The following is a 23,779-nucleotide window of genomic DNA, read 5'->3' as shown; positions in this document are numbered from 1 at the left end:
TCATATAGCATGTGGAAATCCATTTAGTGCAATTATTTTAGTTTATACCTCTGGCTTTAGTTATTGGTGGTCGCTCTTTGAGATGTTGTGTTGGTGTAGTACACTCTTTATGATGCTAAACCAGATTGGCTTGATTTGTCTACACATGGTTGACAGCTTGTTTTCGCCACTAGAGGCCACTGTAGGTAAACCCTCCACACTAGAACAAAAACATTCCTCAGTAGAACTCAGCAATGAGTATCTCCACTGTTCTTGTTAATCATTGCTCCGAGTGGGGAAGATAGCTCAATGGAGAGCATCAACTGTCTGGAACTGATGGCCATTTTCATAAACTTGCCTTGTCATCAATCCATCCATCCCTGAATGTTTTCTATAGGATTTAAATCGGATGAACATGTGGGATGGCCCAAAAGAGTGATTTTATTTTCCCTGAAGGAGTCCTTAGTCAAGCGAGTCTTGTGAACTGCAGTGTTGAAAAACCCAGCAGTGACCACACACAGTACAAGGACTCGCAACATGTGCATGTAACAAGTTGCCGTTTGACGACCCTGCACCACCTGAAACTCCAGTCTTCCACTGAATGAAGAAGCTGCCCAGATCATGATGGACCCCCCACCCCCCACTGAGAAAACATCTCAGGTGGGATCTTCTTCTCATGCCAGTAAGGTTACATTTTTTCTCATCAGAGAATAAAACTTTTTGCCACCTTTCATTGTCCCATGTTTGATGCTCCTTGGCGAAGTCTAAACGGGCAGTTTTGTGGCATTGAATCACATGACATCTTTGTATTCTAGCAATTTTTCTTAAGATGTTGATCAGGTATGTACTGTAACGCTAAATGAAAGCTTTGCTACCTATGTGGCCTCCGTGATATTGATAGTTGTTTCCCATCTGCACTAAACAGCAGTTTTCCCTCAAAGATGTAAAAAGGGTTGGTCTTCCATAGGAAATAGTGTGACAACACAAGTGTGTTTTTTTTCCATTTCATTTTCACACTTCGACATTTCCAGCACTTTCATTCTGCACAAGTATGCCATGTATATCATCTATCATGGACTTGTTTGTGGTTCCCTTTAGGCCTAAATTTAGCTGGAACGCTGTGTATGTGGATGTGTGTGTGTGTGCGCGCGTTTGGGGGTGGGGAGTAAGTCTCGCGATATGTTTTCTCCATCCTGTGGCTCCCCGCGCTCCAACCTACCAGCTTCTCCCTAAAGCTTTGCATACCCGCCGCCTGGCCGGGCTCATCACCAGGCAGAGCCCCTCTCATGCGACGGTACCAACCGACCGGCACCATGGAGCTCATCAGCCGGGTAAGTGTATGCATTTTCCCTGTTGTCTTCCACTGGTGAACACCGTATCGTTTACGGGCTTGCATTGCCGCCGTGATGCTGGCGGCGTGAAGGGAGTGAATGGAAACACAAGCGCTCTTTCTTCAGTCTTCCAATGCCAGCTGGATGAAAGGATTCGCGAGTTGGCTTCGCCTTTTTTCTCGGCTGCTGGAAGGAAAGAAATGAGGCATACAGTAGTGTTTTCATGCATGAACGGCCACTCTATAGTCTGTTTAGTGAGCCATTTAGGGCTATTTAGTTTTCCAATGACAAATAAGCGTATAATAGTGTGCGACATCATTTGTATGGTTTAGATCATTTTTCAGTAACGTTCTGCGTCTATGTGCAACATGACACCTCTGCGCATGTTCACAGAAAGTCAACGTGAATTGTATATACGTAAAACTCAACAATTGTCCCTCCCTTGAGAAGTAAGCTCTGCATATGTTACTATCGGTGCCATACTGTCCACCAGCAGATGTATTTGCTCCACATACCAAAATAAGTATTCAGACATTCGTTTGTTCACATCTCCGTGACAGACGAGGGCCCACGGTGGAGCGATAGTACGGTTCCCACGGCCACAGGAGAGACCCTATTGCCAAAGACAAAAGACTCACTAATAGAGCTTGGTGCGATTAAGGGACATAGTCACTGGATTGTTTCTTAATTAAGTTTTTTTTTCAGTTAGTAATGCATCATTAGGTCCTCATCTAATGATGTCCTAAAATTATTACTGAACATTATTACTGTTTTATTACTGTACATGATTGTATGCGTATTCATCCAAAATTATGACAATTATTGAGGCTCTTTCAAATCTTTCAAACTATGATTACAAATTGACTGCCTATGCAACATAACTATGTATTGTATGATTCTAGGTGGTTGTACAAAGTAAATAATAGGTCAATTTAGTAGACAGCGAAAGACTAAAGACTTGTCTAATGTCATAGTAATGACTATTCAAATGCCATTGTAACAAGAGAAGATCGGAGAAACCACTGCTATGTAACAACTGTTGTTGCTCCTAAGTTACAGCTGTGTTTAGTCGTAAGTAGTAATTTGATGCTATTCCTTTTTTATTCAAGGTTTTCAACCTAACCCAGGGGTCGGCAACCTTTATTATGAAAAGAGCCATTTCATCCCCTTGCCCACTAAAGAAAAATAGCCTGGAGCCACAAAACATTCATTCATTCATTCATTCATTCATTCATTTTCTACCACTTTTCCTCCCGAGGGTCACGGGGGGTGCTGGAGCCTATCCCAGCTGTCTTCGGGCGAGAGGCGGGGTACACCCTGGACTGGTGGCTAGCCAATCACAGGGCACATATAGACAAACAACCATTCACACTCACATTCATACCTATGGACAATTTGGAGTCGCCTAGCATGTTTTTGGACCAGAGTACCCGGAGAAAACCCACGCATGCACGGGGAGAACATGCAAACTCCACACAGAGATGGCCGAGGTTGGACTTGAACCCCGGTCTCCTAGATGTGAGGTCTGCGCGCTAACCACTTGACGCCGTGCCGCCTGCCGCAAAACATAGTATATTTAAAAGAACATTGGAGGGAATTGGGGGGTATCAAAGTAGTTCAGATAAGAAAAAATGAGTTGGAGTACTCTTGCTAGTATTACATTAAATATAAACTTACATAAATATATGTGTAAATTACTGTAAACTTACCTGATACCTGAAGTTCCAATGCCGCTGTTTTTAGATGATCTCTAATTTATTTATTTATTTATTTATTTTTTAGAATTGTCAAATAGCTCTGGGAAAGTATGACTTATTTTCCTTAATGTTTACCTGTGTGAGAGAGAACTGAATAGCATCTGGTCTGCTCATCCTCGTACTCATCCAATCACCAGTCAGAACTCAGTCAGGATGCATTCATGGACTCACACAAAGTTGGAATTTTTAAAACTCATTACAAAGACGTGGATTTTCTTCACTCGGGTGTTAAAAAAATATTCAAGCATTGCAAAGGGAGCCACAACAAAGAGGCTGAAGAGCCACATGCGGCTCTGTAGCCGCGGGTTGCTGACCCCTGACCTAACCTGACAAGGTCCTGTAAAAAAAAAAATTGAGTTGATAAAGCATCCTCTTCTCATCCTTCTCAGCTGACTTAAGTCTGACTTAAGAAGTCGACAATTATATACTCTCTTGTATTGGATAAACTGACATTGATTGCTGTGAATTTCCATCCATTTTCTATGCCACTTATCCTCACTAGGGTCACGTGTATGTTGGAGCCTATCCCGGCTGTCTTTAGGAATTATAAACAAATGTGGCTTTCCTTTTATGAGCCATTGCTAGCAATGTAAACAGAGGAGCAGAGAGCTTATCTGGCTTACAGCCACTCCCATATAAGGAAGTCTGCTCCTCTGTGACATCACAAACGGGCAGTTTTACCACGCCCTCTGAAACCGAACGTATTGAGCCGTCCAAGACTTCTTTCAAGGCACACTTCCAAATACGCAAACCTCATTACAGTAAAGTCTCGTTATATCAATATCGGTTATAACGAATGACTACTTATTACGATACTATTTTCATTTCCCGGCAAATTTCTAGTCTTATGATATAATTAGTTCCGTTAGTACGATACCCGGTTATTATGATAATCCGGTTACTACGATGCCCTTTTCATCTCCCGCCAGCCAATTTGGTCTGCTTATATCGATACAAAAGCAGCTTAAATCAATCTTTGCTTAAGGATTTCAATACCAAAAAAGAACACGGCGAACGGCTGCTTCCAGTCAACTTTATTTTTCACACTTCCACCACCAGAGCGCAGCACACACACCGATTCCCGCACTTCCTGGTTCACAGGTCATGCTCAACCCGCCCCACATAGCTGGCCAAACACATGCCTGCAACAGAAGAACCAACTGACATAGCATACACACCTATTCCAACGAAGACACAAGCGTACAAATACATGTATTTAATTGTGTTGTATTCAGATATCTTTTTATCGCTTGCAATAATCACTGTTTTTCATATGTACATGCTGGCATTGGTGGCATGTGTTTGGCCAGCTATGTGGGGCGGGTTGAGCATGACCTGTGAACCAGGAAGTGCGGGAATCGGTGTGTGTGCTGTGCTCTGGTGGTGGAAGTGTGAAAAATAAAGTTGACTGGAAGCAGCCGTTTGCCGTGTTCTTTTTTGGTATTGAAATCCTTAAGCAAAGATTGATTTAAGCTGCTCGACATTGTTCTATATTATAGAACAATGTTGAGTGCATTATTACCCACTTTTAATGCAGTTCGGCGCAGGATCGGATATATGGATAGTGTGGTTATATCGGTATTTTTTCCGACTCCCGAGAATATCGATATAACGAGACTGTATCTGAAATTTTGACATCCTTTAAAACGAGAATACAACTTTCTAACTACATTTATAGGTCAGAAAAGTGGAAAAAGCATAATAGGTCCCCTTTAACATTACTTTTATGAAAAGGACTATGAAAAAAAAGTATACTGCAGTCTCAAACTCTTCTATCTCTGTATGACTGAAAAACACGCCGAGGTGCTAGAAGCAGTAAATCCTGCCACCCACACGTTCCTCAGAAGAGACGTTGCAGCAAGTCAAAATATTTGCCCTCTTTCTTAATCTCCTCGGTGCAATCATTTGGTTTATAAAATATTGACTCCTGTGGCACCAAATCCTTGAAATTGCCACAAACGCATTAATGAGAGCACATACTACAGCAAACTTTACTTGTGTAAGTAGTTTTACTTCAGTTTATTTCTTGGACGCTTTGTGTTCACATTAACAAGTAATGTGAACAACTGCATAAAAAAATGGGATTTTAACAAAAATCACAATTTACATAAGCATTGTGACACCCTGAGTACACATGTAATACATAATACACATAATGCACATTTAAGTCATGGTAATCTACTACAATGTAATTTCCTGGGGTTAATACCGGTATTTAGAATTTCAGTATTCAGTATTTCAATGAGTGCGCTGATTTAATCCACAAATAACTTCTGTCACTGTAATCTATATTATATTATAATCTATATATCCACACTGTATCATAGTCACTTCATTGCAATACTGTACATAGTACTGTTATTATATATTGTCACATCCATACTGTGCATACTGTTTATAATCTGTATTATCTGCAATAGCCATATTATAGTCATTTAGTATATCCCTGTATATATCCTCACTGTATTATAGTCATAGCCTGTTATAGTTTGTTCATAGATCTGTCCATTTTTCTACATTTACTTACTACTAAGGTACTTATAAAATTGCACTTCTGGTTGGATGCTAACTGAATTTTGTTGCCCTGTACTAGTGACATGAGCAATAACAATAAAGTTGAATCTAATCTAATCTAATCTGGCTCTGAAATGAAGACTTTCCCGTCGAGCAAAACTGTGTCCAGTTTCCACTCAATCTGCCTCCTTTTTGATTTATCACTTGACTCAAAAGGTCAAAGTCTAAATCACATTTCCTGCTTCTTTCAGTCGCAGCTGATCTGCAGGAAGCGTCACCTTCCGTACTAGACTTCCGCCACCATGGAGCTCCGATAACCCCTTCCTCTTTTCTTCTCCAATCTCTTGCCCCGGATCTTCTGCGGTATAATCATGGGAACATGGCGTGATCTACGTGTGGCGTTCATCGTGGGGTCTTTGTTCATGATCCTGCTCATCATCGCCTACTGGGATGATGTTGGGGGCTTCAGTCTGTACCCTTTGCAAGACCACAAACACGAGCGTTGCTCCCAGACAACCACAGGCCACACGATCCCGACCTCCACCCACAGCACCGCTTCGTATGGAGGAATATCCAACACAACATGGGCTCCGACCAGGACAGACATAAACGTGGAGGGAATAGGGCAACAGGAGGTGAGAAGAGACGAAGAACAGAATCAGGTTTCAGATGGAAGTAGGGAGCAAATGGCAAGGAAGCAAAGGATTACGGATGTGTGTTCAGGGAAAGATGTGGTGGAATTTCCTGGGAGGATTCGAGCATTTGAACAGATCCCCAACAGGGAATTGGACCACTTGATCGTTGATGACACACACCAGATCATCTACTGCTATGTGCCCAAGGTAGAGAATGTTTTCTTTAAAATAAACACATTACAGTCCATACGTATTTGGATTTTTGTACACCACCAAATCAGAACATTCAACATAAATTCCTAGACTTAACTCAACCACCATCATCATTATCTTGTTGTCCTCAGGTGGCGTGCACCAACTGGAAGAGAGTGATGGTGGTTCTGTCCCAATCTCTGGTCTCGCCCATCTCAGGAGAACCTTATACTGACCCAGAGTCGGTGCCCCCGGACCTGGTGCACAACTCCTCGCTTCACCTCACTTTTGCCAAGTATGCCAGACAATGACTGATTAGTTCACTTGTCACTTGTTGTTTTTAACGCTCTGTCCGGGCTGCACACCATGGATGAGTGGTTAGTGCGCAGGCTTCACAGCTAGGAGACCGGAGTTCAATTCCACCCTCGACCATCTCTATGTGGAGTTTGCATGTTTTCCCCGTACATACATATGTGGGTTTTCTCCCACATTCCAAAAACATGCTAGGTTAATTGGTGACTCCAAATTGTCCATAGGTATGAATGTGAGTGTGAATGGTTGTTTGTCTATATGTGCCCTGTGATTGGCTGGCAACCAGTCCAGGATGTACCCTGCCTCTGGCGGACTAGTGGTTAGCATGCAGACCTCACAGCTAGGAGACCAGGGTTCAATTCCACCCTCGGCCATCTCTGTGTGGAGTTTGCATGTTCTCCCCGTGCATGCGTGGGTTTTCTCCGGGTACTCCGGTTTCCTCCCACATTCCAAAAACATGCTAGGTTAATTGGCAACTCCAAATTGTCCATAGGTATGAATGTGAGTGTGAATGGTTGTTTGTCTATATGTGCCCTGTGATTGGCTGGCAACCAGTCCAGGATGTACCCTGCCTCTCGCCCGAAGACAGCTGGGATAGGCTCCAGCACCCCCGTGACCCTCGTGAGGATAAGCGGTCGAAAATGAATGAAAATGAATGCTATGTCCCTTTAAATTACAGTAAGCCATATTTAATGGTTTATGTTTTTTTTAATTTTGATTAAAAAATTTTGATTTTTTACAATTTTTACAATTTTTTAATAGTTTTATCCTTGGAGTATTGGAGTAAAAACAGTTTTGTCCTCTCACTTTCATAAAGAAGCCAAGTAAAGTGGAATTTCAGTTTTTGTGCTTTCCGTTTATTGTAGGATTTTGTTTTAGGAAAAAAGTATTGCTAAAAATGTGGCTAAAAGTCAGGACACATCTTTAACATGTGTCTCCTGTTGAAGCAGGATCTGTCACACACTGTGCTCCAACGTTGATGAGGCGTCCAAGCGCACTGCGTAACTCTTAGTGTCAGAGTAGCCTTTCAGTCAGTCTCTGCTTTTTTTTATTGATGACGGCTGCAAAATAACACTTCATGAAGCCTCAGAAAGTTGTAAATTGTAACTTACTGCTGTGCGGTTGAGACATGACCGTGACATGTTATGCCGTAACGTGCATGCAATCATGATCATGGAGTCAGAAGAGTAGATATTTGAAGTCATGCATGACGTGCGCATGATCAATGACGGTGTTTACATTCATTAATTTATTCATTTTCTACCGCTTTTCCTCACGAGGGTCGCGGGGGTGCTGGAGCCTATCCCAGCTGTCTTTGGGCGAGAGGCGGGGTACACCCTGGACTGGTCGCCAGCCAATCACAGGGCACATATAGACAAACAACCATTCACACTCACATTCATACCTATGGACAATTTGGAGTGGCCAATTAACCTAGCATGTTTTTGGAATGTGGGAGGAAACCGGAGTACCCGGAGAAAACCCACGCATGCACAGGGAGAACATGCGAACTCCACACAGAGATGGCCGAGGGTGGAATTGAACCCTGGTCTCCTAGCTGTGAGGTCTGCATGCTAACCACTAGTCCGCCATGCAGCCCCATGATGGTTATGTTAATACTAATACAGGAAAGGATCTTGTAAATTATACAACAACAAGGTGCGCTGAAATGATTAAATTAACATGAATTTAGGTGTACAAATTGCCAAGTGTGGGTGTACCATTTTATCAGTACAACAGTACCATACTGCTTGATGAAAATGTGTCTTTTTAGTTCATATTGTACCTTTTACAGGGCGGCACGGCGGGCGAGTGGTTAGCGCGCAGACCTCACAGCTAGGAGACCAGGGTTCAATTCCACCCTCGGCCATCTCTGTGTGGAGTTTGCATGTTCTCCCCGTGCATGCGTGATTTTCTCCGGGTACTCCGGTTTCCTCCCACATTCCAAAAACATGCTAGGTTAATTGGTGACTCCAAATTGTCCAATAGGTATGAATGTGAGTGTGAATGGTTGTTTGTCTATATGTGCCCTGTGATTGGCTGGCGACCAGTCCAGGGTGTACCCCGCCTCTCGCCCAAAGACAGCTGGAATAGGCTCCAGCACCTCTCGTGAGGAAAAAAGTGGTAGAAAATGAATGAATGAATGAATGTACCTTCTACACGTTATAAGCCAGGTGGCTAGATAATGAGAGATTAAATCTAAATTATAGGTTCACATAGGATTTGAGCCCAGCACTTTTCACACCCTAAGCGAGTTTTGTACCCCTCGTCCAACATGCCTTGTCTCCCCAGCGGAATGGGAGCATATTATGTTTTAGCACAGGGCTGACAAAAGACTTCTGCACAAAAATTCAGGCCTATGAATTCGTCCAACGACGACTTGCAAAATTCTTCTCTGTGCAACGTGTGTGTGAAGCATATGCCGTGTTTTTGACAAACCAGCCAAACCAGTTATTTACCGAGGTGACACTTGTTTGAGAGTGGAAGGAGCAGGCGGGGCTTGTTGCTGCAGCACAGACAGATCTTTCTTTACCACTCTGCAGCAAAACTCTTATGTTTGCATGACTTAATGAACCCTGATTACCTCGATGTGACTCTTCCATGACAGATATGGTCTTGTTCTTCCTTTTCATAAAAACCAAACATCAACTAAATGTGGATTTGATGAACCACCTTTCACGTGTGTGTTTACCAGGTTTTGGCGCCATTATGGCTCTCTTTCCCGCCACCTGATGGCGCTCAAGCTCCAGCACTACACCAAGTTCCTGTTCGTACGCGACCCCTTTGTACGGCTCATTTCAGCTTTCAGAAACAAGTTTGGAAGGTGTGACCAACAACTGACGAGAGATATTCCATCTCTTGAGTTACAAGTTGTTCTCTCATTGTCAGGCCCAATGAGGACTTCTACCGGCAGTTTGGCTCAGTCATCCTGCGTCGCTATGGCAACATTTCAGGGAGTTTGCCAGAAACGGCGGCTGAGGCGTTTGCAGCGGGGATCAAACCGACCTTCCAGCAGTTCATCTCATACCTACTGGATGCAGAGACTGAGAAGGAGAGCATCTTCAATGAACACTGGCGTCAGGTACCAAGTCAACACATTACATTAGAGTGGAGCAAACACTTCCTTAGGTGTTTTTAAAGGCCAGACTAAGTGGAATAATGACATCATGCTGAACACAGGATGGCCTTGTTTCCATTCTACTACTTTATACTACTGCTATAAAGTGTACAGTGTTCTAGTTTAGACTTTATTTAGGCAGGTGAGGTACTCAAAATAGTATACGTGCAAAGGAAAGCAAGGGTGTAAGTAATTTTTTACTCACATTGTCCGAGGGGCATACGGTAAATACATGTACTTTTCAAGTCACAGCTACATTTGTTAATTTTGGTACATTAAATACATTACATATAAATGACACTGCTACATGCTGAAGAAACTGAATAACAAATTTTGTCTTCTAGGTTTACCGCCTCTGCCATCCGTGCCAAGTAAACTACGACTTCATTGGCCGCCTGGAAACCCTAGAAACGGACGCACTGCAGCTGCTAAAGCTTCTGCAAGTGGATCATCTCCTTCGCTTTCCCTCTGGAGCACGAAACCGGACTGCGGCCAGTTGGGAAAAGGACTGGTTTTCCCAGATTCCCATTTCTATGAGGACAGAACTGTACAAGCTTTATCAAGCAGATTTCGAGCTGTTTGGCTACCCCAAACCTGACAGTGTGCTGCACCAGTAAGACCTCACCTAAAAGACTTTTAAAAACCAAGTCTATGATGCTGTTTGTGGGTGCATATACCTCAAAAGACGAGAAGTGCCTGCCAGGATTATTTAATTCTGTTCATTTTTTTTCCTCTGTTTTGGCTTATTTTGTCAATTTTATTCTGTTTTATGATAAAGCACTTTGAATCATTTACTGATAATTTATGGCGAAGGACACGTGATATCTATGAAGGGACATCTTTTACATTGTATTAAAATGTGTTTGCAACAATTTGACTTTTCAATAGTCTACTTCTCTGCTATATACAGAAGTAGTTTGTACTACAACTCATATCCAGGGTTGTTGCTTGGGGCCCCAGCCCTGTCGGGGGTCCCTGAGGGCTGACAAACTTTGAACTTCTACAACAGTGGTGCTATGCAAACGTTTTTTGTCGAAGGCCGCAACAGACTCTAGAATCACTCTTGTTTATATTCATATGCTATCTGTATTTTATGTGGAGATATTTTCCCTCATAGTTGTCATTTGGTGTACCTCAAAAGATCATTCTTTTGCATTAACTTCAGTTACCCAACCACACGAATAGGGCCGATTGTTTGTGAAATACATTGTGGAGCTCAATGATTACAAAGGGGAGAAAGACAGTCTCCACCGCTTTCTATTGCACATAAACGACGCACTGTTGTGTTGCCCTGCTGTCTGGTTCCACGTGTTCCAGATACTTCCGAAGACACACCTCTTCGGCTCTGTCATTGGCTGAGCATCATGACACTCAAGGAGGAAACCAAAAACGGGTCCCGCCCTTTGTGACGTCACTCGTTCGTCCCAACACGGAAATGCGGATTATTGAGCGTTACGTTGCTAGTGAGATGAATTTAAAGTGATAATACGTTGTTCCTAAAACATCAACATGTCCGCCTCTTGTGATGTTAAACGGTAGGTTTGAGCTGGCATCGACGTATGGACAACTGGATATGAAGAGGGAATTCGACCTTTGATTTTTAGTGGCGTTCGTAGCTGCCAAGAGGGGAGGGGGTCATGAGAGCCTTTGGCTGCCTGCTGCTATGCCTTCTCCTGCTGTCTTGGAAAGTCAAACTTTCACAGGTGAACTTTATTTTTACATTATATGTTCTTGTCGTTACTAATATTGTGTGTTTGTTTGTTGTTGTTTGTGTACATGCGTAGTGGAGAGCGCACTCGGGGCATCAAACTGTCGCTATTTCAGGCTTCGCTTAAAAAGTTGACATGCAGGACCTTCGGGCAGTTTAAAACGGCACCGTTTACAACAGAACCAAGTTCCCCCAGTTTGTTGTTTATACCTCATACTTTTGTTGATGACACTTGCCATTCGGTTATCAGTTAAAACACACACGTGTAATGTTTTAGCAAGGAGGGGTGTGTTTAAGGATATCCGGCTAAATGAGGAACTCCGTACACACCCACCCACACTTGCACTGATGAGTCTCTTTTTGATGGACATCAGGTTGGAGGGGTCAAAGCAGCCACCCTCCCAGAATCCCTTCTGTTTGTTTCCACCCTGGATGGAAGTCTTCACGCTGTCTCCAAACAGACTGGAGATATCAAATGGACCCTAAGAGAAGGTTTGTATAAGCAGGTATTGTTGCACAAGGTTGCTTTTACATACACCACTCATACAAAGGTAGGGATAATAGGCTTCAAGGTGAACATTTCAGAATGAACCTAAAATTCAGATCCTTGTTAGAGGAAAATGTTTTTCAAAAAGTACTGAAACATTAATCAGGTGGACATGGACATTGAAGAGTACTGCAAGTCTTAAATCCCACCTTTTAACTAATCAATCTATATCATCCATACACACTACTCATTCTGTTTGTTGCCAGCTAATGATTGCAATTTGTCAAAGTTTAGCTACTAATGTTAGTAGCTATCAATGTTATCATTGAAATCGTCAGTTGTGGTGTTTTTATATGTTTTTGTTTAATTTTTTTAAAATTTGGAGCGATTTGCATACCATTCCTTTAACTAATTACCTGTGAAAGGTAGAGTGGATTTTAGGTTCATCCTGTAATTTCACCCGGAAGCTAAATGTATAATATTTATAATCTTTTGAAATGAAACTTGTGCTTGTTTTTCCAGACCCCATTATTCAAGTGCCTGTCTACCTAACTGAGTGCGTAACACACACACACACACACACACACGTGCGCGTTTTCTCATCAGTTTACTTGTATAATCAATATATTATTACATTCTATATGGTTTTAGGCCAGGTTTTCTCCCAGACCCCAATGATGGCAGCTTATACATACTCGGTGGGAAGCACAAAGAAGGCCTAATGGTGAAGAATAAGTTCTAAAGTAAGACTATCTCATTGTCTTCAATATCTAACTTTATGATTGGGATTTTTTCTCCAGAAACTTCCATTCACCATCCCAGAGCTGGTTCAGTCTGCCCCATGCAGGAGTTCTGATGGTGTCCTCTATACAGGTAAAGCGGACATCCCATCCATTGATCCAATATACACTTCCATCCATGCATCCATCCATCCATCCAGTGGCCCACCAAAAAGACAAAAGACACAATGAGAAAAGGCTGGATTGTTGACACCAACAACCAATAATAACACACATTTTTGTATTTAAAGACAAAGCTTTAAATATGGATCACTTTTTACTTTCAACAAAATACAAAGTAATACAATTAAAAGTAAACCTTTCACAAAAGTTTGTGATCAGTGCCGTCTAGCGTCATATAATGCATGTCACATAGGATGTGCACCACTCTGCTTTGATTGGTCATATTTCCAAGTGTTCCCGAGGACTTGCGGACTACTGTCAAACCCCACTTTTTTAATGTTGTCGATATAGGAGTTGATAATAAATGAATTAAAACTTTGGAGAGGTATTCAAAAAGTGTTTAGGAGCTACTTTTAGCTCATGAGCTACTGGTTGGAGACCCCTGACTTACCGTGTATGAACTCAAAAGAGTGGTAACGCAGGTCCACATTGATTGAGTACAGACAATCTGGGCACAACATCAGTGGTGGAAATTTGAAGGTTCTGTCAATGATCACTCCTATAACGCAAGAATGGTTTGTTTACAGGGAAAAAGCAGGATGTGTGGTTTGTGGTGGATCCTGAGACGGGCGAGAAGCAAACCAGTCTGACCACATCTTCATCTGATTCCATCTGTCCCAACACTCACTTACTCTACATTGGACGTACAGGTATTATGCATGGGATCACAGTAACACATGGACGCATCTTACAGTAGACTGTGTTTCTGCTTTGCAGAGTATGTAGTTACAATGTATGATACTAAGACACAGGAGGTGCGATGGAATGCAACCTACAACGACTACTCCGCTCCGCCTTATGATGAGAAACAAGACTATAGTAAGTGTTGGATGTTCAGATTTATGTAACTTCTTTAGCTTGTCTGATTTACAAGAGTATCGCTTACCTGAGAAACACAGGTTTATATTATGTTAATGTGCACACTTGTTTGTTTTTTCCACTCCAGAGATGGCTCATCTTTTGTCAAGTGGGGATGGCCTTGTTGTTACGGTCGACAGAGAGTCAGGTAAGAAGCCTGTTTATTGAAAACCATTGTTTACTTCCATGTCTGTCAATAATATCAAAAGTGCCCTCCAGGTGACGTTCTGTGGAGTCAGGACTACGGCTCTCCTGTTGTGGGAGTATATCTGTATCTGGGTGACTCGCTGAGACACGCCCCCCATCTGTCACTTGCCATGGAAACGCTACGCTTCCTCACCTTCTCTTCGGCAGGTGACCAGATGGATGCCCACGCCACTCTCAAATGGAGCTATCAGTTTGTAAAGGAGCAGGCCATCGCACACACGCAACTTGTGTAAGATACAGACACACACACATATAAACAATTTATTAAATCCTGTTCTGACTATTTGTCACACAAGCCGTTCTATACACCTCTTAGAGATAAGAGATAAGATATGCCTTTATTCGTCCCTCAGTGGGGAAATTTGCATTGAACAGCAGCAAGAGTACAGAATCAGTTAAGCAGTACAAAATACACAATATAGAAAAATAAACAATATAAACAACCCAAGTATTAACAAAATTAACAGTTTTTCCCAGAGTTATATACAATACAGTATGTAGATAATATGAAACGAGATGAGATATATGACCAGTCTATACACTGAGATCTTGCTAGTGAGTTAATATGAGGCATTATGGAGATATTCACATAGAACTTAGTATGTTGCATTTAGAGCCCTTAATATTGCAAAAAACTTAAAAATATTGCTATGTTTAATTCTATCCACGGATCCACAAACAGACACTTCTCAGAATTTATGGGACTAAACCGGAAATGTATGTATCAATAAGTCAACAACACTATTTGCATAAATTACAACAAATTACCATTACAGTACCTCAGTTTTCAAAGTTTCAAAATAGTATAGTATTGATACCTGGAAGTCAATCCCTGTCTCTTCAAGGCCGACTCTCTATGTTGGAAAACTGGACTCCCACCTCTATGCTTCCACTTCCCTTGTTCATCATGGATTCTCATTAGTTGTGAGTTTAATAATTTTTTTTCCATGACCGTCTAAGTTATGTCTTGGTGGCGATGCATGCAACAACTGTAAAATTATGTCACATACGGTACACAAGCTGGGACACCTCTTGCTTTTTCATGGCAGCCCCGGGGACTGACTCTCGGCCGGATTGAGGGTCCAGAGACAGTTGGCGTGACGGTCAGTGAGCGAGGGGAGTGTGAGATCACACCATCCACTGATGTACGCCTTCCTCCTGGGAGCACAAACAGCCGGAAAAACCACTGGCTGTTAATAGGTACAAACACTACATCAAATGGGACCAGGAAGTGTCTATTAATTAGTATCTATTAATTATCGGGTTGGAGTGGTTAGTGCGTAGATCTCACAGCTAGGAGACCAGGGTTCAATTCCACCCTCGGGCATCTCTGTGTGGAGTTTGCATGTTCTCCCCGTGCATGCGTGGGTTTTCTCCGGGTACTCCAGTTTCCTCCCACATTCCAAAAACATGCTAGGTTAATTGGTGACTCCAAATTGTCCATAGGTATGAATGTGAGTGTGAATGGTTGTTTGTCTATATGTGCCCTGTGATTGGCTGGCGACCAGGGTGTACCCCGCCTCTCGCCTGCAGTCATTTGGGATAGGCTCCAGCACCCCCGCGACCCTCATGAGGAAAAAGCGGTAGAAAATGAATGAATGAATATTAATTATCGAGCTGTCAGTGAGGTTCAACGTTGGTGAGGCAGTGACTTTTTTTTAAAATATACATATATTATGTACATGCACCCTCATCCTCCAGAAAAAGTTCTGATACTTTGTATTTGTTGGCAGCCAAATGCATTAATTCAGCAGAGCATAAAAATATATTGAATACATTTGATTTTCTGTTAGCTAGTGCTAGCAGAAAGAAAAAAAAGACAAAAACGTTGGCTTTTCCTCTGTGGAAGCATGTCACTGACAAGCACTTTCCAGCTCACTGCTTCAAGATGCATAACTACTCCAAGTGTCTCCCTGTATGACATTTTAATGTATTTTATTGTCATGGTGTATAATACATTTTTCTGCAACATTATATTATTGTAGACAAGCTGACAAACAGAAACTCACAGATGCCGTGAATCCACTCACTGTGCACTCAAACTGTGCACTAATCCGAAAAGCCATGCTCACGGTTTCTCCTCTGTATTTGATCAGAAAATTTGCAAGTTCAGCAATTTTACTGAAGACAATGCTAAACAAAACGATCATACAGAAAATACTTGTATAATACAGTTAATTCCACAACTACTAATATTTATTTGATGTTATTTGTTTTTGTATTTTTTATCTCCCAGCTGGCTAGCTATCTCTCCATTATATTATATATATTATATTTTCATTACAATGGATGCAGTGGTTAGCGCGCGGGCCACACAGCTAGGAGACCCGAGTTTGATTCCACCCTGCGTCATCTCTGTTTGGGGTTTGCATGTTCTCCCTGTGCATGCGTAGGCTTTCTCCGGATACTCCGGCTTCCCCCCACATTCCAAAAACATGCTAGGTTAATTGGTGACTCCAAATTGTCCATAGGTATGAATGTGAGTGTGAATGGTTGTTTGTTTATATGTGCCCTGTGATTGGCTGGCGACCCGCCTCTTGCCTGAAGATAGCTGGGATAGGCTCCAGCACGCCCGCGACCCTTGTTAGGAAAAGCGGTAGAAAATGAATGAATGAATGAATAATTTCACTCCATGTCTTTGGTCATTTCTTCCAGGCCATCATGAGCTCCCACCCGTAGCCCACACCACCATGCTGAGGGATTTCCCAGTCAGCCTGCAGCGCTCAAATGAAGCCGTCATCCCTCCTCAACCTCCTGCCACCCCTTCCTCGCACCCATCCAATTACCACCAGCATCACGTGAGTGTTATGCACATGTTATCTGTAGCTGCATCATTTCATCTTGTCTAATTCTCCTGCGCTCTTCAGCTGGGGCCAGTTGGCCACAGCGATGGCAAAGCCGATGGCGGAGAAGGTAACAGGAGGACACCTCCTGCAACACCCCAGAAGCTGGCCCCTTTGATTCCGAGCCATGTGATGCAAGACCGGCTGACTCTGGCTGTCATGACCTTGTTGCTGGGAGGATGGCTGGCCTTTGCCCTTACGTGTCCAGTGGTCAGTGTGTGTTTGTTGGGTTGCTGCTTTTTGAGTTGTCTGCCCCAGTGGCCTAATGGATAAGGCACTGCTGTCCTAAGCCAGGGATTGTGGGTTGAGTCCCATCTAATTTCCCTCACTGGACTAATAAAATACAATCGTACCTCAGCTTTCTTTATTGATCCAAAGGGTCATCCAAAACCAAAAACCATAAGAAACCATGTAAATCTAATTACAGTGTCTGGAACAGATTATCGTATTTTCTGGACTATAAGTCACACAAGGCCAAAAATGCATAAATATGTAGAAAAAAACACACATACGTCACACTGGAGTATAAGTCGCATTTTGGGGGTAATTTATTTTAAAAACTAATTGACCAAAACACACATTACATCATCTTGGAAGGCAAGTTCTAACATTATTCTAACATTAATAAAAGAATAGAGAACAGGCTGGTTATTCAGCTACACGAAAAATAAACATGAACAGAAAAGGTGTCCAGTGTTTATGTAACATAACAAATAGTTTTAAGTACAGTAACTGTTTAGTTTTCTTCAACGCAGTGAGAGTAGCCTCCAAACAAGTTCCTCACTTACTCCAAACTTTCTCTCTGCTGCTTGATTACTGTTTTCAGCTGCAAATTTCACTGCTTTTCTTTTGGGGGGGTTGTTCTCAGTTGTCATTTTAAGTTAGTGTCTACTGTTTAAATATTGAATTGTTAAGGAGTAGGAGCCCTTTTGTGGCTGTCTGTGAAATTATATACATATTTTTTCATTTACAAGTCGCTCTGGAGTATAGCCAACAGCCAACACATGAAAAATAGTGCAACTTATAGTCCGGAAAATATGGTAATTCGTTTTACATGAATGTCATTTTAGGATGTAAAAACTAAATGTAATTCTCTTCTTAGAAATCAAATAAATCAAATCTGTCTTTGTTTACGACCTTCCTGTGTAAACTGCCATGAGATAACTGCTGTTGTGATTTGCCGCTACATAAAGTTGAAATTAATAGAATTTATTTTTTTTAATCAAAAAACATCATGTACGAAAACCAAACTACTGCTGTTCATCTGCACTTTTTCAGCTTCACCTTATTTGTTTTAATGCTTCTTGCAGCGAACAGTCAAGCAGATTAAAGCAAAGCAGCAACAGCAGCGGCAGGAAGAGAAGCCATTGGAATCTCAGGCTCAGCGCACACAAAATGCAACCCTGTTTTCTGATGCCGCAACACTTTCAACTGAAACAAACCTTTCAAGTGGTAAGGAAAATGTTTGCAGAGGTAGGGTACTTACAGTAAAGGATGGAACTAGACACAGTGTGGATGAGGAAAGATAGAGAACATTTAGAGGCATTTTATCAACATCACATGCCTTCTAATGTAATTGAATAATCCACTAAATACATCTGTTTAGTACTGTAGACTGTATATTGTGTGTTGCATGCATCACAGCCTACAAAGAACCAGATAAACTGCATTGTAGTGATCTGATCTGAACTGGAACATTGTGTGAAAACCTAGTCTCAACATAAACACTGCATATTCCTTCGGTGGTCTGCCCAGGCTCCCAGAATGCACCAGTAGACACTCTATTTAGTGCTAGCTCTGACAGCAGTAGCACCGCAAGTGTGGATAATAACAACATGACAGGGCATCAAACCACAGCAGGTAACAAGCCAACTGGTTGCTTCTGTGTGTGATTGTCTTTCTGTCCAACGGTTTGATTTATTTTATTTATTTACATTCTTAGCAGAAAACAATGACATACATGTGGGTAAAATCTCCTTCACTACATCTCAAGTCCTCGGACACGGCAGCTCTGGAACCTTTGTCTTCAGGTATGACATGTATTCATGCATGTTTGAATGTTGCTGTGTAGCATTAACGAGTGTACGTATCGTAGGGGAAACTTTGACGGACGCCATGTAGCGGTGAAGCGAATCCTACCCGAATGTTTTGAGGTTGCAGATCGTGAAGTTCAGCTCCTGCGTGAGTCCGACATGCACCCCAATGTCATCAGATACTTCTGTACCGAGAGGGACCGTCTCTTTACATACATTGCCATTGAGCTGTGTGCCGCCACCCTGCAACAGGTTTACATCACTTTTATTGAGCCACTGGTTCTTCAGTTCAATATGATGTCATCATACAGTATGTGTCTTCTTTTGTCTACAGTATGTGGAGGATCCATCTTGCTTTCCAGACCTGAATCCTATTACGTTGTTGGAGCAGACCACTTGTGGCCTCTCGCACCTCCACTCTCTTAATATAGGTTTGAGACAAACACACACATGTCCGGTCTCAACGCATAAATGTGTCTACTTATGTAGATATAATGTAGATATAATAATGCTATTAATTATCAGCTCATCCATTAATTCATTCATTTTCTACTGCTTATCCTCACAAGCCTATCTGAGCTGGAGCCTATCGCAGCTGTCTTTGGGTGAGAAGTGGGGTATATCGCTGGTACCACTGGTTGCTAGCCAATCACAGGGCACATATAGACAACCATTCACACTCACATTCATACCTATGGACAATTTGGAGTCGCCAATTAACCTAGCATGCTGGTGAATGTGGGATTCCAAATGCGCATGCACAGGGAGAACATGCAAACACCTTACAAGGGAGGAATTGATCTCGGGTCTCCTAGCTGTGTGGCCTGTGCGCTAACCACTCATCCATTGTGCAGCCCCCAGCTCATCCAATGGCATTAAAAAAATGTCAACATAGATACTTTAATCCATTCATCTCCCGCTACCTGATGTCGGGAGGCCCAGACTTCCCTCTCCCCTGGTACTTCATCCAGCTCCTCTGGTGTATCCCGAGGCTTTCCCAGGCCAGTTGAGAGACTTAGTCTCTTCAATGTGTCCTGGGTCTTCCCCCAGGCCTTCCACCGGTCGGACGTCCCCTGAACACCTCGCCACGAAGCGTCCGGGAGGCATCCTGACTCCTCAATTCAGAGGAGCAGCGCTTGTACTCCAGCTTCTCACCTTATCTCTAAGGGAGAGCCCTGTCACCCTCTGGGGAAAACTCTCTATTCTTCAATAAAACAGTGTTGAAAGTGTGCTTGAAAGGGTTAAAAGTCAAAAGTCTACAAAATGGCTGTTGGAATGAAGGCTGAATAATGAATAAATAAATGTCACGCATTGCCACAGCAAATTGCGAGACAATGCCAGAGGCAAAATGTGTGCAAGTGCACTGCATCACCGACTGAGGATGTGCACTGTACAGAGGTGATGAAATCCAGGAAGCCCCTGAAGCACCAGCTCCTATTCCTGATAAGTATTCCAACGACATTCAAATCCTCTCTCGAATGTGGCGTGAAGTTTGAAACTTTTTCATTCTGGCTGGTTCTGCTTGATTCGTGCTTAGTGTGACGGGGGCTTTAATCAGTTTTGCCAGCCGTCTGATGTCCCTTGTTGTAATATTGCCAGTTAGTTAGCCAGTGCTGTAAAGTGCATACCAAATCAATGGGTGACGCCATAACCCCCAACGTTTCTTGTTGACAGAGATTTTTTAACGTTCTTAAAAAGTCATTTTTCTTGGTTTTGATTTTTTTTGTCAAATGAGAAGCCAAATGAAAACTTTGAAAATACATTTGAATATTTTTTTTGAATATATTTTGTTTTGTGTATTGTGATAATACCTATCACTACACAAAACAAAACAAATGTAAAGTGTGACTTATAATGTAGATCATAGAAACCCATGAAAGAATGAGTTTGTATATGGACAAAAGGACTCAAAATGTTCTCTCCTCTTCTCCTTTCCCTCCCTCCATCCAACCATGCAGTCCACCGGGACCTGAAGCCTAGAAACATCCTCCTGTCCTTTCCCAGTTCACTTGGTCAGGTCCGATCGCTCATCTCTGACTTTGGCCTCTGCAAAAAGATATCAGATGGTCGGAACAGCTTCTCGTTGCGCTCTGGAATACCAGGCACTCAAGGCTGGATAGCACCTGAGCTGCTGAGAAATAACACTGACAGCAAACCAGTGAGCCTCGCATATTAACAAATGATGAATATCCAATTTTTCATGTGCCTCTTATTTAGCATGTACACTTTTTTTCCTAGACTGCAGCTGTGGACATCTTCTCAGCAGGCTGCATCTTTTACTACGTGGTCAGTGGGGGCCAGCACCCTTTTGGAGAAACATTGATGCAGCAATTTAACATCTTATCAGGAGAATATTCACTCTCATATTTAATGGAGTGTACACACGGTAAGACCACACATCTGTTGTCGTAAACCTCAATAAGGTTTCTGAATGGCATTTGAACATTTCTACGTCACTTAATAAAAAAAAATCAAAAGTAAAAGTAAACATTTGAGATAACTTGCTGTGCTTGTACATGTACCAAAAATTGCACACAAGACAATAACTAACTTCATGCAACATTATACCTTGTTTGGGTATCAGATGACGTCATTGCTCGGGACCTGATTGAGCAGATGATCAGTGTGAAGGCGGAAGCGCGTCCCTCCAGCGCCAGCGTGCTGAAGCATCCTTTCTTTTGGAGCCCTGAGAAACAGCTGCTCTTCTTTCAAGTAAGTCAATTAAATCAATTACTCAATGTTAGTATGTGCTTTTTTTGCACAGATATTACAGATCCACCAGTACCAGCCTGGATTCTGTTTTTGCACTCAATAAGGGCCATCCATCCATTTTCTTATTCTTATGTGGGTCGGGTGTTGATCATTTGAAAGTGTGTCCAGAACATGTAGATGCAGGTCTGATGAACTACAAAATCAGTCATAGACCTGAAGCCTAGTGTGTCCTGGTGCCAAGTGCACTTGCCGACATCCGTATGTTCCAAACCATCTTCAGAACCCAAACTGTGGGTCAAGGTGAGTCCGACACAGTCTACAAATTTCATGTCCCAAGAACAAGTTTTGTCCACTGAAGACCAGGGTGGGCGTGCCTGGAGGTGGGCTGCGGGTGGAATAAACTAAAACAGACAAACAAATCCAAGGAAATACAACTCGAATAGGTGCAGATTCTGGAAGATCTAGAACGCTTTGTTGTGTGTAGCTGCTCTATAGGAGCCCATAGTAGGTCCCCTCTGAAATGTTTCAGTGTTTGTAATGTGTAGTACATTTGTGAGGTACATTTCCAACTGAATTCAGAATGTAATCTGTGTCCCTTAGTCTTCATCGCTCAGTCATCTCTGTGCATATTCGTGTCTGTACACAGGATGTGAGCGACCGCATTGAGAAGGAACCACCTAACAGTGACATTGTGATTAGACTGGAGAGTGGGGGGAGGTCCGTGGTTCGGACCAACTGGAGGATGCACATATCCGTGCCCCTGCAGACAGGTAGGAATCATATCTGTATACGGTGAAAATTCCAAAGTCAGATGCACGTGAAGTTGTACAGTTTGGAAGATTCTAACCTTAAAAGCAAATCACATCAGACTTTCTCCGTAGGAATCGGTGAGCATCTAAGGGATTCACTCATCAGCCATGCGTTAGCAGTTTTTACTCTGACTTTTTTGTGATGTCACTAGAGTAATGGAAAAGATGAAATGTGCCACAGAAAATCACAAAAGTTGTAATGGCAAAAAAAGTCAATATCAATACAATATCACATCTGTTCACTTGTCTTCCTCACGACTTGCAGACTTAAGGCGCTTCCGGACGTACAAAGGCAACTCTGTGCGAGACCTGCTGAGAGCCATGAGGAATAAGGTCGGTGTGTCCCTCTTTCACTTCCTTCTATTCAACCTCCCTTCGCCTTTTAATATGTGACCTGTACCTGTGTTTTACAGAAGCATCACTACCACGAGCTGCCCCCTGATGTGCAGCAGACACTTGGCGAGCTTCCCGAAGGCTTTGTTGGCTACTTCACTTCCCGCTTTCCCAGGTTACTGATGCACACGCACACTGCCCTGCATATCTGTGCACACGAGAGACTGTTTCAGCCATACTATCTGCCCCCACTGACCGACTGACAGTGGCTACTCCTCATTATTGCTTTTGTAAAGCTGTTACTGTTTTGCTTGATACATTGATTTTAAAGAGCTTCATATGAATATATTTGTTACAGAAAAAGAATGCACTAATTTAAGAATCTATTACACTTTTATTAATTTCAAAAGACCCAATCACAATGAGTGTTATGCCTCGTTGCAACACTGCTGTCAAGGCAACCAAGTTCATAATGGCTACATGAAAGAAAGAACCTTTACAAGTAGGCAGTTTATAACTTTTAAAAGGTTTTACCCCCCCCCCCCCTTGACTTTTTAGACAACATACACATTGCTTTGTTTCTATGTATACCTTGAGGTAGCAACACTGACTGACAAATGACCGACACACAGTTAACTGCTGTTAACATCTTCATTTATAACCACTGTGCTATGACAATAATAGAAATGACACATTCAATCTAACACTCCCTGATGTTTACTCCTTTTTTTTTACATCTCAAACTCTGGTTTTGTGTGAACTTCTGCTCCTATTACTACGGAATGAAGGCTTCTTCAAAGTTGTGCAGTAGAACGAATGTTGAAATACTCCTGTTTTTGTACTCATTTGTGGAACAAGTGAATAAAATTTGACTTTGAGTGTACAAACATAGATGAATTAGAGTCTGGCCTTTAAGAAGAATTGCATTATGGGAAGTCGAGTGTCTTGCTCTTCAATCTGTCAGTCTGAACCGCCCATTGTCTTCCGTT

At 42.4% G+C, this 23,779-nt stretch overlaps 2 protein-coding genes across 8 annotated transcripts; both read left to right on the top strand.

The window, feature by feature from the left end:
* The first annotated feature begins 1,189 nt into the window (after positions 1 to 1,189).
* LOC131125009 (carbohydrate sulfotransferase 12-like) lies at positions 1,190 to 10,669 on the top strand. The gene is made up of 6 exons (XM_058066085.2): positions 1,190 to 1,310; positions 5,833 to 6,423; positions 6,561 to 6,703; positions 9,416 to 9,544; positions 9,610 to 9,802; positions 10,183 to 10,669. Exons 2-6 carry the CDS (start codon positions 5,953 to 5,955, stop codon positions 10,453 to 10,455), a joined length of 1,209 nt encoding a protein of 402 aa, XP_057922068.2. The 5' UTR covers positions 1,190 to 1,310; positions 5,833 to 5,952; the 3' UTR covers positions 10,456 to 10,669.
* A 579-nt stretch (positions 10,670 to 11,248) lies between these two features.
* ern2 (endoplasmic reticulum to nucleus signaling 2) lies at positions 11,249 to 23,681 on the top strand. 7 transcript variants are annotated; one of them, XM_058065348.2, is made up of 24 exons: positions 11,249 to 11,541; positions 11,921 to 12,038; positions 12,556 to 12,589; positions 12,685 to 12,757; positions 12,834 to 12,906; positions 13,523 to 13,645; positions 13,713 to 13,814; positions 13,942 to 14,001; positions 14,073 to 14,289; positions 14,906 to 14,984; positions 15,110 to 15,260; positions 16,716 to 16,858; positions 16,928 to 17,113; positions 18,214 to 18,355; positions 18,659 to 18,763; positions 18,849 to 18,933; positions 19,116 to 19,188; positions 19,271 to 19,367; positions 20,895 to 21,094; positions 21,175 to 21,322; positions 21,521 to 21,648; positions 22,295 to 22,418; positions 22,723 to 22,790; positions 22,871 to 23,681. In XM_058065348.2, the coding sequence occupies exons 1-24, from the start codon at positions 11,476 to 11,478 to the stop codon at positions 23,051 to 23,053; spliced, it is 2,778 nt and encodes a 925-aa protein (XP_057921331.2). In that variant the 5' UTR covers positions 11,249 to 11,475; the 3' UTR covers positions 23,054 to 23,681. The 7 variants fall into 7 exon arrangements, with proteins under 7 accessions (XP_057921331.2, XP_057921328.2, XP_057921330.2 ...); XM_058065345.2 differs by having other exon boundaries at positions 18,999 to 19,188; XM_058065347.2 differs by having other exon boundaries at positions 18,846 to 18,933.
* The last annotated feature ends 98 nt before the right edge of the window (positions 23,682 to 23,779 follow it).

The sequence above is a fragment of the Doryrhamphus excisus genome, linkage group LG9 (assembly GCF_037039965.1).
Source record: "Doryrhamphus excisus strain RoL-2023G ecotype Guam linkage group LG9, RoL_Dexc_Guam_v1.1, whole genome shotgun sequence".
Classification (NCBI taxonomy): Eukaryota; Metazoa; Chordata; class Actinopteri; order Syngnathiformes; family Syngnathidae; genus Doryrhamphus; species Doryrhamphus excisus.
This window is presented reverse-complemented; position numbering and strand designations above follow the sequence as displayed.